Genomic DNA, 15,869 nt, shown 5'->3' on the forward strand with positions numbered 1-15,869 from the left:
GATATTGTCTGTCTGTGTTTTGTTAGTCTTGATGTTGACTGACTGTGTTCTGTTGGTCTTGATATTGTCTTCCTATGATTTGTTAGTCTTGATATGGTCTCCATGTGTTTTTTTAGTCTTGATATTGTCTCCATGTGTTGTGTTAGTAGTCTTTATTCTTCTGCCTTTGTTTTGTTAGTCTTGATATTGTCTGCATGTGTTTTAGTAGTCTTGATTTGTCTGCCTGTTTTGTTAGTCTTGATTTTGTCTGCCTGTTTTGCTAGTCTTGATATTGTCTGTCTGTCTTTTGTTAGTCTTGATATTGTCTGCCTGTTTTGTTAGTCTTGATATTGTCTGACTGTGGTTTGTTAGTCTTGATATTGTCTGCTTGTGTTTTAGTAGTTATGATTTGTCTGCCTGTTTTGTTAGTCTTGATTTTGTCTGCCTGTGTTTTGTTAGTCTTGATTTGTCTGACTGTATTTTGTTAGTCTTGATATTGTCTGTCTGTGTTTTGGTAGTCTTGATATTGTCTGCCTGTGGTTCGTTAGTTTTGATATTGTCTGCCTGTGTTTTGCTGGTCTTGATATTGTCTGCCTGTGTTTTTTTTTGTAATTGTCTATTGTAGGTCTGTAAGTCTTACTGTGTCTGTGTTGTGTAGGTACCTGCCTTGGGACTACGGATGAATTTAGCATCTGTGCTAAGTCCGGCACATTTACATTGATACTTACTGCATTCATGTTGATTAATGTGCATTATCCCAACTTAATAAACAAATAAATTAAATGAAAAAATGAAAGAAGTATTTTTTCTTAGAATTATTTTATTTTGGTTTCTATACATATTGTCTCTACTTGTTGTTAAGTCCCGATGTTCTTTTCATCACTTCAAATTTCTTGTGTGTGTGTGAGCTTACTTGGCAATAAAGCTTTCTCGATTCTTGATTCTTTTTGATTGATTCTCTCAAACATGTAAAAGTCAGTTAAGCTCCAGTTATTTGGAGGTCTTTATTGCGGGGCCTTAACGCACCTGTTTACTGGCATGTTCATTGAAAAAACAAAAGTTTGACCAGTACCTGTGATCAATGTCAAAGGTATGTTGGCTGGTAGTTGATGGTGAAATAGCTGCCAAATCCATAGACCCAAGGATAGTAATTTCAACCTGCTATAGTAATGACTTCTTTTTGCTACCAATGCAGATATTAGTGCATGAATGTAGTTTGAGTGCTGTTTATCAGCAAGTACATCATATGTACAACAGCCCCATCCTGTGTCTGTCTGTTTAACACTCCATTAAATAATCCATGGTTAACAAATTCAGACAAGTTTTTCTGATAGGTGTGCTGGGCAAGTTTGTAGTAAATGTATACCAAGTGCCACAGTCTAACCTGTAGGTGGGGCTAAAGACATGTTGTAAAGTGCAGTAGCTGGTTGCAGAAGGCAGAGGCTGCAGAAAAGGCTACAGACAGGGTCGGTGAACAAGCTCTCTAGTGGCAGCAACATCAGCTTAAACTCACAACAGCTGCCTGCCAGCTCTCCCTTTGCAATTTCTCCTTTACTTTTAAATCTGGGCTCAATTGTCATATTGTAGAGTTTGTTTAGGAGGTGTGTGTTCTTACTTTTTATTATGCATAACATGTTTCAGCATTTTCTTAAATATATGTCATCATCATGCATCTACATTACAATCATGTAATACTGTGATAACTTCTACACTCTAAATTGTAGCCCCTGGGACACGCCAGACCAGCTCAGTTTAGCACGCCTGTATGACAATGCTACCATTGGCCAGCACAATGACTGCCTTCAGCCTGTGGTTTAATTCTTACCTGTGCGAGAACATCAGTCTGACTGTCTGTTCAAGTACTATCATTATCCGTCGCATCTAAATTAGAATTATGTAAAAGTACAACTCTAAGCCGGTAGCAAGAAGGTGTGGTGGTTAGCACTGCCAGCTCACAGTGGGTGGGTTCTGGGCTTGAAATCCACCTAGGGCCACTTTAAGTAGTGCTAGAGGGTTTTGGTCTTTTGTCCTGACCAGAGTAGGCACCACCAGTTTTAATTACCATAATGTACTGGAGGTAAACAAGAAAGCACTGGAAGGCCTTATGTTAGTGTACGGGTTAAGATTTACCATACATCTCACAGCAGACTGGTTTGGGGTTCATATCCCAGCTCAGGCCCTCCCATGCTGAGCTGAGCTAGGGTAAGGGTTAGCTCTAAGATTCCTCCCGCAAGAGTATGGACCAAGCTATGGAATTACCAATATGTCCTAAAGAGTAAATAAAATATGAAGCAGCTTTTCAGCATGGTGGTTAACATAGACAGAGGTGGTATTGGGTTTGAATGCTGACAGAACCCTTCCTGTGTGGAAATGGAAGGTCTAATATTGGCGATTTGGAGACAGGAACATGCTTTTGATTACCATAAGGCACTGAATAGAAGTTAAACCTGAACAAGCCAGCCCTGTAGAGTGGCCCATCTGTACTGGCCACCAGGTTAGCACAGACACCTAACAGTAATGTGGCACTGAGTTTGAATCCTAACAGGGCCCTTTGTGTGTAAAAATGGAAAGTTCTGGATTCTGCTCACAGCAGTACAGAGCTTTTGAATAACTAAGTTACCACAACACACTGAAAGGTAGATCAAACTGAACAAGTAAGCAGTAACAGGCAGTACAATGGTGTAATAGTTTGGACAGCTGCAGTGAATTGAGGAGATTGTTGGTTTGAATCAGGTGCTGGCAGACTAGATTGGGACATGTGTTGGTTCCTCTGGTGTGTAGAGAAACTGAAGGCATAGGGAGGAGGAAAGAAACCAATAAAACTCTCTCCATCCCTGAAGCGTTAGAGAGAGAGGGCAAAGAGCTGCAAGTGCTGCAGCACACAGAGCTAGTTTTAACAATCTGTTTTTCTCAAAAATGCCCATTTAAGTTCTAACTCATGGCTTTAATATTAAATGAACCATAAATAATTGTATCTAATTTCACTCACACTCTCTGTCTTTTGCACGCAAACACATTATTCTTTTACAAACTTTGTTATTTATGTTTTTTGGTATTCTAGCTCAGTACATTTTGTTTTTCAGATGATCTTAGACTTTAATTATACTATACCCATCTCCCCCTGCTACTGCCACCTTGTGTCGGCCATCTGTGAATTTGTCCTGTGTTATTTTTACTTGCTGTCTCCTACTTTTGTTGACTATTCATTGTGTGTATCTGTTGCTCAGTCTATACGTTGCTTCATTTGAATTGTATGCAGCTAGTTTAATGATTGATAGTCAATGTTGGATGCAAATGTGTACAGCACTGTTAAATGTTGTCCTGTTCTGTCTGCTTGTGTCTTCCTTAACATTTCCTTATTGCTGCTTCCTGATTGTCTTGCTCCATGTATTTTATGTCCATGGCCACTTTCTCAAAGACAGTCATATCATGTACTTATGTAGCTTTTAGTCATTTTAATCATATGGTGCTATTTGTACTTTCCTTTTTTTTCCCCTCTCTTTTCATTTTTTGTGTTTTTGTTTCTCCTCTCCCTTCTTATTTTGATTTGATTTTACTTTATTTTATTTTTTGTTTTTGTTTAATATTGATCTTTTTAGGGAGCCTTTTTAACATCTGGCAAGGGACTACGGATGTAAACTAGCCCTTTGGCATATTTACAGAAGTGTTAATTAATAACAAGCGGCAACCTCCGGTCTAAAAATAGTCCAATGTGGAAATGCTAAAAAGTGAAGTTCATCGAGGATCTGCTTGAGGCTGGCTCCGGAAGTACCGGAAACCACATACACATGAATGGGAAAAAGACGATCTTTACAGCAGACATAAACATGTTTACAGCCTGGTACAAAACACGAGTGTAGTCTGGATAGATCAATTCTTGATCGGCACACACTACAGAGGTGAGTTTTTTTCTAACCCGGCAATTTTGAAGATATTGAGATTACAAGTCTTCCAGTGGCTACATTTACATGAGACTTTTAATTCCTCTTTAATTCTGAAATTAAGATTAAATCCTCTTTAAAAAGATTAAAAATTACCATGTAAACACATAATTCAGAATGAAAATGATAATTCCGAATTAAACTTAAATCCGATGTAAGTGGCTGGTTTATTCTGATTTTAAATCCGAATTGAATAATTCCTCTATCAAGTATACGTTCATTCCGCTTTAAATTAATTCCGGTAATTCTGCGCATGCTCGTTCCCTTGTCCTGTTGCGATGACGCACATAATCCGCGCTGGCGGGCACATATTTTAGGCTGAGGTAGAGCAGCCGTTGCAATAACCGGCTTTGATTCGCCAAAGTACAGTCATCCGCCTCCCTTCTCCTGTCCTCTATCTCTCTTCTCCTCCTCAGCTGACGAAAGTGAAGCAGTATGTATGTGTCGAGCTGCTTATTCAAAACTATAATCAAAATCAAAAGCAAAAATTGTACTTATTGTGTGGTCTTCCATGTTGTAACTGAAAATGAAAGAAGCAGGAACAGGAGTTAGTTTTCTTCCGGTAAACGTAAATACGTCACGCCCGCCCCTCTCCAATCCAAACCCTTCCCAACCCCCAGGTGTTAAGAGGAATTCAATAAAAACAATTAAACGTGTTTTCCATGTAAACCTCAATTCGGAATTACTATTTCCATGTAAACACAAAGGAGAAAACTTTAATTCCGAATTATTTAATTCGGAATTATTAATTTGGAATTAAAAAAACATCATGTAACCGCGACCAATAAGAGGCACAGCTGACTTGATTGACAGGCGGGAACACTGTAGCTGTTGGCTAGGAGGCTCAAAGCCCGCCTCTTTACGTCACAATCACTTGACAGCAACAATATGGCTGCCGCCGACTATTGGCTTCAAAACAGCTCTTCAGAAACAGATAGGTGACGTCACGGATACTACGTCCATTATTTATCCAGTCTATGATTAATATGCATGGTCCTTTTAAATGAAAAAAAAAATAATCCATGAATCCTTTAATCTTATAATAATCTACCGATCTAAAATTAGATTTCTGAGTTTCTTAGGAACAGTTTTCTTTTTTTGGCATAAGCCTCAAGACACTCCACGTCGATAGGTGGCAGCAGTGCCCCTCATGGACTCACACGTGATGACTCACACACAGACGGCAGAGAGCAAGAAAGGGGGCGGGGTTTATTTGGCACAACAGCAGCGCCACTTTTGAGCGAACCTTCATATCTCTAACAAAAACATGCAGCAGAAGACGGACAAACACCACAACAAGACTGAAACAACAGAAGAGCTGTCGGTTACATGTTGAAGGTACAATACATTCGCTTCGTTTGGTCAGATACTGTTTAATAAGGAATGAACGTTCAGCTCAAAACAAGTGATAAGAGGCTAAGAGGAGATCGACTCTGCTTTAAGACCAACAGTTGCTAGGAGCTTAGCTTGCTAACACCTCTGTGGTTGACAGGACAACAGTGCACTGTACAATCCTTTCCTGAACCATCAAACCTACCAAACGATCATTACTCTTTTAAATTAGAGTTATTTTTAACGCTACGGTAAATGTGTTACACAGTAGGTCTGCCATGGAGAAACAAGGATGACGACTTTACGATAGATGGATGAGATGTTTACCCCACATTCAAAACTATTACATTTTTCTTTTTTTTTTCAATTCAAATTTGCTTTATTGGCATGAACAAAGAGATGTTATTGCCAAAGCACATAAATTCATACAATACATTATATATATTCACAACACACTACACTCACCATATATACATTAATCACACACCATATTCATCACATACATATCAACCATATATTACATATATTACATATTTTATGAACGATGGTGTCACCTATACAGCATATCTCAATGTCCTCATCCGATGCGGCATGCTCACAAAACCTCCACCCAAAATCAAACACCATGGGATGGTGCGTCCCCCAGGCTGTGACAGGCAGACACATATTTAGCAGCCAGAGGAGCTGCTGACCCTTCCCCCAGGAGAACTGACAGTTTCTCTGCTGGGGTTAATGTTGGAAAGTTTGGTACCATTTTGGTAATTTCCCTGTAGTGGGCATCTCTTAGTAAAGAGAACTTGCTGCAGTGGAGGAGGAAGTGCAACTCTGTCTCTATGTCCCCTGTAGAGCAATAAGCACATAGACGCTCCTCTCTTCTATTCTATTCACTTTGTTCATCAGTGTTTAACATCATGCTGGAGCATCCTATTCCCCCGTGTGAAAGTCAACCTGATCATTTCTGATAGCGGATATAAATATTAAAAGTATGGCTTTAAACGTGATTTGAAGTAGCAGTAAAGTCAAAATGTATGTAAGTCGCAGAATCTGACAGGATACTGATTGTTAAAGGTTCACCAGAAGGTCTGATGGCACCTGAAACTACATACTCGTGCTTTTTGGCCTCAAACAATTATACATTCCCCAATTAATTAATCAGAATCAGGTGAAGTCCCATAAGGTTTTTACATTTAACACATTTTACCTAGTATACATTAAGATATGAAAGCAAGTACCACAAGAAAAACATGTTTTGTTATTATTATTATTATTATTATAATTATTATTATTATTATTATTTTATTTTATTTATTTTTTTACAAAAAATGACATTTTATTTAAATAAAAGCTTGCATAAATATATTTTTGTCAAAAAATAACCTTTTTTCGTTTAAGATATATTATACATATTCTGCAACAGGGGGTACATCTAATGAGTAATGACTGTAGTAGACTCAATGCTTACTGTGATTAAAGAAACTTTTCTTCATGACTTTTTTTTTTAACTTGTATGTTTCCAGTTCAAAGATGGTTCAAGACAGTGCGCAGATTCGACGGCAGGGTGGCCAGGATTTTCAGACGTACTATGACTCTGTCTGTGCCAGACAGGAACTGGTCCCTCTCCCTGCTGTTATGATCAGCCTCGACAAAGGGATGCTGGACTTTAATGGAGACAGGGTGAAACTCACAGACTGGCCACCCATTCTCAGTTCTATCTGCATCAACAAGCACCTGCATCATATTGCAATAAGTAGCACATACCAAGCTAGTCTTGGTTCTGGAGATGCAGGTAAGCAAGAAAGTAACACACTTTTCTGACATGAATTCAATCTGATATTAAAGTGTGTGCAGGAATTTTGATAAACTAACCAATTTGTATGTCAACAACATTGATCATGCCACCATACATTTCAGAAAGAAGGTACTTAAAGTCTAACTTCAAGAAGAAGATTCCGGCTGTTCGCTCTAAGGACATGACATTTAAGTTGTGCAAGGCCTTGAGAGAGTGTCTGGGTGTTTCTCCCAACCTCAAGACTCTGCAGCTCAATGGACTTCCATTAAGAGAGAGGGACCTCATCACCTTGACAAAGGTAAAGCAAACTGAGAGTGCAGTGTGAATATGGAAGAATTCATTATTTTGTTTTCACACAGAAGTATAAGCTCAATTGCATGTACACAGTCCTTTTTTATTTTCCAGTAAAAGATTCATTTCCTGAGCTTAAGTTTTGATCAAAGTACTAGTTTGTTTTAAAAAATGGAGAATACTGTCATTTTGGAGGAGGGGGAACAAAACACTAGGATGTATTTGACGTAAAACCCTGGTGGATATTGATTCAAACTGTGGCACCATTGAAGAGTGAATTGAGTTATATCTTTTTCTGTCCTAGGGTTTGGCTAAAAGTCTTTCCTTGGAAAACCTGTCACTTGCAAACTGTCCAATCACTGACGAGGGTTTAGAGGGTATGTACATTCACAGCACCTTTTCCTCTTATTAACTCATTAGCTTTCACAAAATTATAATGCGTCAGGCACGTCTTTGAAACTTTGTTTTCTTGTATGTTTCAGTCATCTGCCAAAGTGTTAAGTATTCTACAAGCATCAGGACAGTAGATTTTACAGGATGCAATCTTACCTGGAGAGGGGCAGAGCATATGGCCAACATCATCAAGGTGTTATATATATATATATACATATATATTTAAGACGAAGGTTGAATACTTACAGACTTTTTCCATAGATAATTATTAAGCCCTTAAAAAGTGTCCTGTGTTTGAGAATTATTTGTTTCTCAGCATCAGGGAATGCAGAGGCATGGCACTGCATGGGCGGAGTCTCTGAGGTACCGACAGCCACAGCTGGAGGGAATGAGAGGTCTCCGCCGGGTCACCCTCAACCGTAACACTTTGATTGGGGACCGGGGTGCAGCTGCTCTCGCAAACGAACTGGTTGAGGACCTCTGGGTAAAAGGTAAGTGTGTTTGATTGAGAGAAATACTAGAGACAATGAGAAGTAGAAGTTTAGCTCAGGTTTTCTCTGACTATGTTGTTACTTGTTCAACAGCTGTGGACCTACAGAGGTGTGGTCTGTCCAACGAGGGAGCTCGTCGTTTGCTGGAAGCCTTGAAAACAAATACTGCTCTTTGTGTTCTGGATATTCGAAGTAACCCTTTAGTGGGTAAGAGTAACTCAGCCAAAGTCATAACATTTCTTGGATTGTCTCACATTGCACAGAAGCATGGCCATTTGATTGATTATTGGGATGTTATTTGTTAAAAAAAAACACTTTTTAGTTGTGATTTTATTACAGCTGCAGCCTGAGGTGCAGCCAGGCACTGTCAAAATTTACTTGAGTCCCTGGTGCATGCTAATCAAAGGCATTCCTCCGTGTAATAACTGCTTTATAACACTGAAATTGCTTTAATATTCCAGGTATGCAGACAAAAGAAATGAAAAACACACATCTCTAAAAGAAGCATGCTTCTTTTTCTTTTCTCTTTCTGCCTCGTAGACAAGGTGCTAATTAAAACTATGATAGAAAAAGTGCTGATGAATACTAAAGGACAGTCACCGGAGGTAAGTGTCTGCAAATCATGCAATCAATCATACACCTGGAAAAAAAAAAGTAATGTATTAGTAAATACTTTTGATAATGTCATGCAGTACTGCTGGATCAAGCCTGAAGCCACAGAGCCACAGAGAGCTCCTGGTCCAAGGAGGCGTTCACTGCCCATCACTGTCAGAGGGAAAGGCACAGTGAGAATAGGTACGTGCAAAGATACTGCATCCTTTTTTCTCACAATATTACATTAAACATTGTCACTCTTCATACTATACATTACTGTGAAGGTGACTAAACATTCAGCCCATGCAATTTTTTAAAAAGTTCCTTGGTGATTCATCAGGCTCAAAATTTCAGCAGTAGTTTGAATTTTAATTTGGCATTTAGGCACATCTGAGCTGTAGACCCCTGAGTCTTCATCCTTTGCAAATTCCAGCATGACCTGTAGTGTCAGATCACCTTGAATCTGTTGGAGCTTGTTCCTGTAATCTCACTCTCATATTATCTCTCTCTGAATTCCCACCTTTTGGCTTTTAAGTCATCTTGAGAACTGGTAAGAGCTGAATTTGTATTAATCTTTCTCTCCCTGTTTAAGTCAAGCCAGCACTACAGACTGTGGCAAAAGGAAATGTGCCGGTGATCTCTCAGTGCTTGATATGGTTTAAATGTTTAGGTTGGAAAGTTCACACTAACTGTCCCTATATTTATGTCACGAAATTTTGTAGATACTCATCTGGCATTATTGTCAATGCTTGGGAAAACTTTTAGTTTAGGTACCAAGTTATTTAAATCTGGACTCATCTGTCCTTATTTTCAAAAGCCTTTTCTTTAGTGTGAAAACCTCATACAAACACAGTATGTCAGTGCCTTATTACCTGTGGTTCGTGCATTAAATAACATTGTGCTTCTCTGCATCCTGGTGGCCTCTGTAAGGACTGATAACACATATCATAGAAACTGAATCATTCATTAGAAGGTTTCAACCCTCATGAATGTGTCCTTGAAAAAAACAACTATTTCCAGTGCCTCCAGACTCTTAAAGTTCTATTCATGAATTAATGGTCTTTACGTGGTTCTCTTTCTGGTGCAGCCCCTCGTAAAGGCGCCTCTCAAGGAGGACGGAGTACAGGTGGTACTCAGAAACGCTCCCGCCATGTGCCTTGGCATGCTGCTGCGCGAGCTGGACGCCAGAGGTGAGGATATACTTTTAGTTCAAAAGGGATACAATTTCCATTCCTGAATTTTAGAAATAAGATTTTTTTTATGAAAACAAAGTGATCAAAACAAAAATGCTTTATATATTTTTTGGTTTGGTATTTGGCAACATCCACGGAACATGCCTCATGATCGAATATTGTTCTGAATCATTTGTTGCAGAGGTATGCCTCCTGGAGTTTGTGTGATGGATCAAAGCTTTCAGGTTTGATTTTTTACCATTTGAGTGTCTAGTTTGGATTTGAATTATTTCAAATTCTTCTGGTTTTACCTTAAACTTTGAAAATGGATCAGATCCCATTCCGTATGAGTCACATTAAAAAAATTAATAATCTGCTGAAATCAGGGTGCAGCTACTGTGAAAGTAACCATGGAGTCAGATTCTGAGGGAGATGAAGAAGAGGAAGAAGTGGTGATTGAAGTGGAGCAGAAACCATCTTCCCCTCATCTCCAGGACAGGATCAATGGACGGGAGTTTACTCGTATGCAGGTTGGTTTCATCCAGCTGGTTCTCAAACAGAAACTTACCATGTTAATATAACAGGGAAGAGGAAAGGTTGTTGGACTTAATCAGTGTGCTTTAAAGCAACCTAAACTTGCTTTGTATTTGTGTTTGAGCTGTTTTGCATGCCCTGCAGATGGAGCTAAAAGAGTGTCGTCTGAGAATGGCAGAGGAGCGCAGGGCCAGACTAAAAGCTGAGTCAAGGCTCATGGAGGTGAGGATAAGATACTTACATTTACACCATTTATCAGTTATTTGTACTTATTTTGGTTTCTCTACTGCACGTTTTTTTGTGAAGTCTGCACGAGTTTGCATTTTCTTGAAGATACTGAAATGTTCACTCTGGCTGTGAAGCTTACATTATAGTTTCCTTAGTTTTAAAATTCTTGTTAAGGCCACATTACATTAGAAAAACAGAGTAATCTATATTCCAGACATTATTTAGAATCAGAGTGGATCAGTGTTTGGTTTTTTTTAAGTTATGGTGGTCGAAATTCAAAATAAAATATTTAAGTTGAGCCTGAAGTCAGCACTCATGATAATAAAAGAGCCAACTTCCCTCCTCGGACATCCAACAGACCTGCTCATGGAACACTGTGGCATAATGACAGACCAGCTTTGATATGCACGTTGACTCATTCTTTTCCTTTCTTTGATATAGTTTGAGTTGGAGAACGCCCGTCTCCGTGACACCAACCTCTCCCTGTCAGAGGCACTTGTAGTAGCCGGCTCTGCATCAGCAGCACCTGCTGTGGCGGCTCTTGAAGATGAGGCAGTTCTCGAGAGCATTGAGAGCTCATTTACAAAGTTCCATGCTTTCCTGGATCTCCTCAAGGATGCTGGGTGGGTGTTGTTAAATTACATGGTTCAGCATTTGTCATTTATCTTTGACCATGGGAATTCAGTGCTGGAGCTAGGTGGTGGAAATGAAGTGTTTGTTTTGACTGTAGAACTGTCATTATGTATGTCGGATCAGAAGAAATGTTTTAAAGTTAAACTGGCTTTCCAATCTTGGGTAATTTGCGAGACACCCTGAGTCAAAATTGTTTCATTCTTGCAAAATACAATTAGAAAGTAGTTTTAAATGAACTGAACCATTCACCCCCTTTGTCTCATGTTTCTGTGATCATCAGTTTTGGTTTCATACAGTAGCCATTGTTTTCTTATTTTCTGACACTGAGATGGAACATTTTCATGATGTAATAAGAACAAGACCTGTTGTTGAAGTCAATCATACATGACTGTAGGATACTCAGGTGTCAAAGCAGACACATCATGTACGTTACAATCGTTTTGCAATATGCATTGATCTGAAAGTGTGTTTCACTAAAGTGACTGAGGGAAGGATGGCACACGGTTGTATTTCCCAGAAGGCCTGACAGTTTTTGTGACTGGATGTGTTACCGTGGAGTTGTGTTTGACTTTTGGTTTTGTTCTGAGAGAGCCTTTAACAACAAAAGTCTATTTGTGTTGGTTCTGTTGGAAACCTGGTACTGAGCCCAGTTCAAAAGCTAGCTCCCCTCTTGAGTTTCACTGTGACAGGAGCACCACTTTGTGCTTTGATTTACTGGAACAATTTATTTTTCTTATGAGTCACTTATTCCCATCAGTTTTGAATTTCTCTGTTTGATGGTGTTACCTAGATTCAGACTCGAGGATGCTCAGTAGTTATGAAACGTCTCCATTTTCTGGCTTACAGAAACCCAACATTCACCTTCTGGATCCCTTGGATCCCTTCAATTTGGATCTTCTTTTGTGGCTTTGGGAGTTTCTTTTATAGTTATACTTATCTTCCCTCTGTCTCACTCATTCAGCACTGCTAACCACTATTTTATTCTTTCACCCGGTGGGAAAAAATCAAAGCAGTATTCTTGCAGTCTCTCTTTCCTCGACAGGACCTTTTTACCCTTGTATACGTGTTCTGGCTTCATTTTGAAAACTTGTTAGAGAAAAGAGGGTCAGCACAACACAAAAGTCTTGTTTCCATGGATGCCTCACTTTCCATGCTTTTAACTCCAAGTTTAGCATTTTATTACACGTGCTCTGTAAAAAAGGCCAACCTGTTTATAAGGTGTCATCCTCCAACTATCACTAGTTGATATCTCAATTTGTGTCTGAGTTGAGCCTGAATGAAATGCATGTCATAAATTTAATTTTGAAGGATTTCACCTGTTGTCTTTTTTTGCAGCCTCGGTCAACTAGCTTCAATGGCTGGAATCGACAAATCAGATTTCCCTGCTCCAGAAAGACCTCAGCTGTCTTCTACAATCAGACCTCAGTTAGGCTGTGAAGAATCACTGGCAAGAGGAGAGTATCTGGATGTTCGGGCAAAAAGTGATGCTCCTTCTTTGGTAAGGGACAGCAACAAAATGTAGGGCATACATTTTTTTAGCAGCTCTATGACAAGTTTAATGTGACTCATTTCCTGGTTGTTAAAACAGAAATACCCCCCCCCCCCCCCAAACAACAGAAATTTGACAGCAGTAGCTACAGCCTTGGCTAGTGGCAAGTGGCAAGCAGCTGAGACCAGGGGTTCCCAAACTTTTCAGCCCCTTGACCCCCAAAATATAGGTGCCAAAGACTCACAACCCCCACTGTCCCTCAAAGTGATTTAATGTGGCTTCATTTAGCTGGTCTGCAGAATTTTTTCCTACCTATATGAGCATGTGGCTGTGTTTCCTGTGCCTTTATGAATGGACCTACTGCTACTGATGCTTTTGATTATTAACTGTTCACTAACCCTAAACTTAGGAGTCATCTGGCAACAAAGAAAGGCAGAAAACTCATTGCATTTTCTATTTTCAAGGTTTTATTTCAAGTTAAGCTACTATTTTTGTGAATATTTTTTACTATATATGGGTAAAATGTATTATTTTTAGATAACTTTTGTCTTTCAACTTTTGAATTGCTTTTTTTCAGCCATTCCTTGTTCACCACAAGTTAACAAATTGAATATAAGTAATACAAAACCAACAAAGAGAAGAAAAAATAAATTTAAAAAAGGAAGATAAACATAGAAAATAAGCTAAATAAACAAAAATAAATAATAATAATAATAATAATAATAATAATAATAATAATAATAATAATAATAATAATAATAATAAATATTTTTAGATAAATAAAATCAAAAAAACCTTCTGGAAGACATCTCACGACCCCCCATTTGTGTCTGGCGACCCCCCAGGGGGTCCCGACCCACACTTTGGGAACCCCTGGCTTGGACACATCCTTAATTTAAAGTTTTCTTTTATAGCGTTCTGAAAACATGCTTGATAAAACATGGCACTAGTGAGACCCTGTGCTTTGCACAAACACTCCAGTTATGTTGTTTGTCTATTTAATGTCATCCACTGGTTTTATACAGTTTCTTTTTGCTACATTGTTCTTATCAAACCTTCAATTTCTCTCTTCAGGAAGGCAGCATTCTGCCCTCTCAGCCTGCTAAAGTGGCTGACACCACCACTCCAGGATCTCCACCCTCTGTCAAGGAGTCCTTTAGTGAAGACAGGCTGCTTGATGAGACCTTCAAACAGGCTCATGGACCCTCAGGTGACACTGGTGTTGGTGGTGCAGAGGAAGCAGATAAATACTCACTGCCTGATACCCAGCATGACTCAGGCTCTGAACACAGTTTCCGTAGCCAAAAATCCTTTGACAGAGTTTCCAGTGGTAAAACTTTTCAGACTCAAACAAACCCACCCAAGAGCAACAGCAGCTCTCACAAAAGCAACGGGTCCAATGGATACAGCTTCCACAAGAGCTATGCTAACAGTCATTCTTCTCGTAGCAGTGGGTCTCACAGTGGATATTCGGGAAGATCAAGCGTTAGTGACAATATGAGTGACAGGGCAGAGTCTGTGGGATCAGTGGGGTCAAGGAACAGAGGGCAGGGGAGGCTGGTGACTGTAGGACAGTCTGGGTCAGACGGCTCAGATGGGTCAGAGGGGAGAGCCTATCCAGGGAGGGAGACTCTGGAGCAGATCAAGGCTCTGGTCAGTCTGGGAGGGCATTCAGATAATGATTCCTTCTGACCAGAGGGATGTGAATATCTCCTCCTCAGTGCCTTCTGCTGTAAGTGCTTCCTGTTTCCCCTTCAGACTGTTAATCACTTAAAGAGTGACTGATGTAGATTTTGTACATCTGGCTTTCAAAGTCTGGATTCAAAGCAGAGGCAAATTTAAAAGTTCTATAGAAGAAGAATCTAGTTACTGATAGACACGACTAAAAATGAAAAAAAAAAAAAAAACTTTTGTTGAATTATACTAAAAAAACTAAGAGTAGTGTTAGGATGGACTTTTGGCTTTCCAAGCTAAAATCCACCTCGACCAATTCTTATTTCGGATCCACAAATCAAGTTCACCCCAAATGATTCTGTTGTTTATCACAACCTCTCAAACCTCAGAGAGAGATCAGAACCTCTAAGCCAGTTCATGGGACTATTTTTTTAATAAAAAAAGTTCTGTTTCTTGTTGACCTTTTTTTACACAGTATTTTTCATTGTGATCAATGTTTAATTTATGCTTTTAAAAGCTTTGATGAATCAGAATTGTACCCTTTGTTTATACTGTAAGGACATGCTGCACTAGTGAATGTTTTTCTAAATAAACATGTTAGCAGTTTGTTGTTTTCATTGTCAAAAAGAAAAGGCCAACTGTTACTTTAAAGTTTGAATGTTATAAAACATCAACCATACTACCTTCACTAATGAAATCAGTGTGTTCCAAATAAAACAACTTCTGTTTTTTAATAATATGGAAACCTAGTGCTCCATGTGTTGTAAGAACTTACCCATCCCTGCTGCTCCTTTTCCGTTCCATCCACCTCGTCATCATCAGAGCGGTGCCAGTACATATTTTGGACCCGTGTTTACTAGCTTTTCTAGAAGCAGCAGTCCTTTGTGTAGCATGGACACTCCCTCCAGAGGACACAAATCTGTTTACAACATTTTGTTTTTTACGGCTTCTTTTGGTCCTGTATCCTGAGAAACGCAGAAACATGACCAAAGCATGACTGTGGGTTAGACTAGGACATAGTGTTCTTTTGGCACATGAGTGTTTTCAATTACGATGGAGCATAAAATACAGATTGAAGCCACAAGTTCACCTCTGCAAAAATGTGAAGGAGTGCAGACAAAGGAATTCTATGGTATTTTTGTTATTTGTAGTATAGATATGATTCTTGATGGTAGTGTTACGTGTCTGAAAGCTGCATGACATGAAGGTCAGAAGTCATGGACACGGACACTAACAAAATGAAACTTAAAACTCTCAAATACAAACAAATGTAAGGCCTCTGGGGTCTAAAAGGTGGAGTGGAGGTGTAAAGCTCCACAGCCACCCACT

The 15,869-nt window shown here is 39.2% G+C and overlaps 1 protein-coding gene across 1 annotated transcript; it reads left to right on the forward strand.

Moving 5' to 3' along the window:
• The first annotated feature begins 5,102 nt into the window (after nucleotides 1-5,102).
• Nucleotides 5,103-15,279, forward strand: cep78 (centrosomal protein 78). Its single transcript, XM_034692467.1, has 16 exons — nucleotides 5,103-5,258; nucleotides 6,770-7,038; nucleotides 7,164-7,339; nucleotides 7,637-7,709; nucleotides 7,815-7,918; nucleotides 8,042-8,216; nucleotides 8,310-8,423; nucleotides 8,757-8,821; nucleotides 8,909-9,011; nucleotides 9,898-10,000; nucleotides 10,185-10,227; nucleotides 10,369-10,512; nucleotides 10,661-10,738; nucleotides 11,186-11,367; nucleotides 12,713-12,875; nucleotides 13,941-15,279. Exons 2-16 carry the CDS (start codon nucleotides 6,777-6,779, stop codon nucleotides 14,556-14,558), a joined length of 2,403 nt encoding a protein of 800 aa, XP_034548358.1. The 5' UTR covers nucleotides 5,103-5,258; nucleotides 6,770-6,776; the 3' UTR covers nucleotides 14,559-15,279.
• The last annotated feature ends 590 nt before the right edge of the window (nucleotides 15,280-15,869 follow it).

This window comes from Notolabrus celidotus, chromosome 9, assembly GCF_009762535.1.
Source record: "Notolabrus celidotus isolate fNotCel1 chromosome 9, fNotCel1.pri, whole genome shotgun sequence".
Classification (NCBI taxonomy): domain Eukaryota; kingdom Metazoa; phylum Chordata; class Actinopteri; order Labriformes; family Labridae; genus Notolabrus; species Notolabrus celidotus.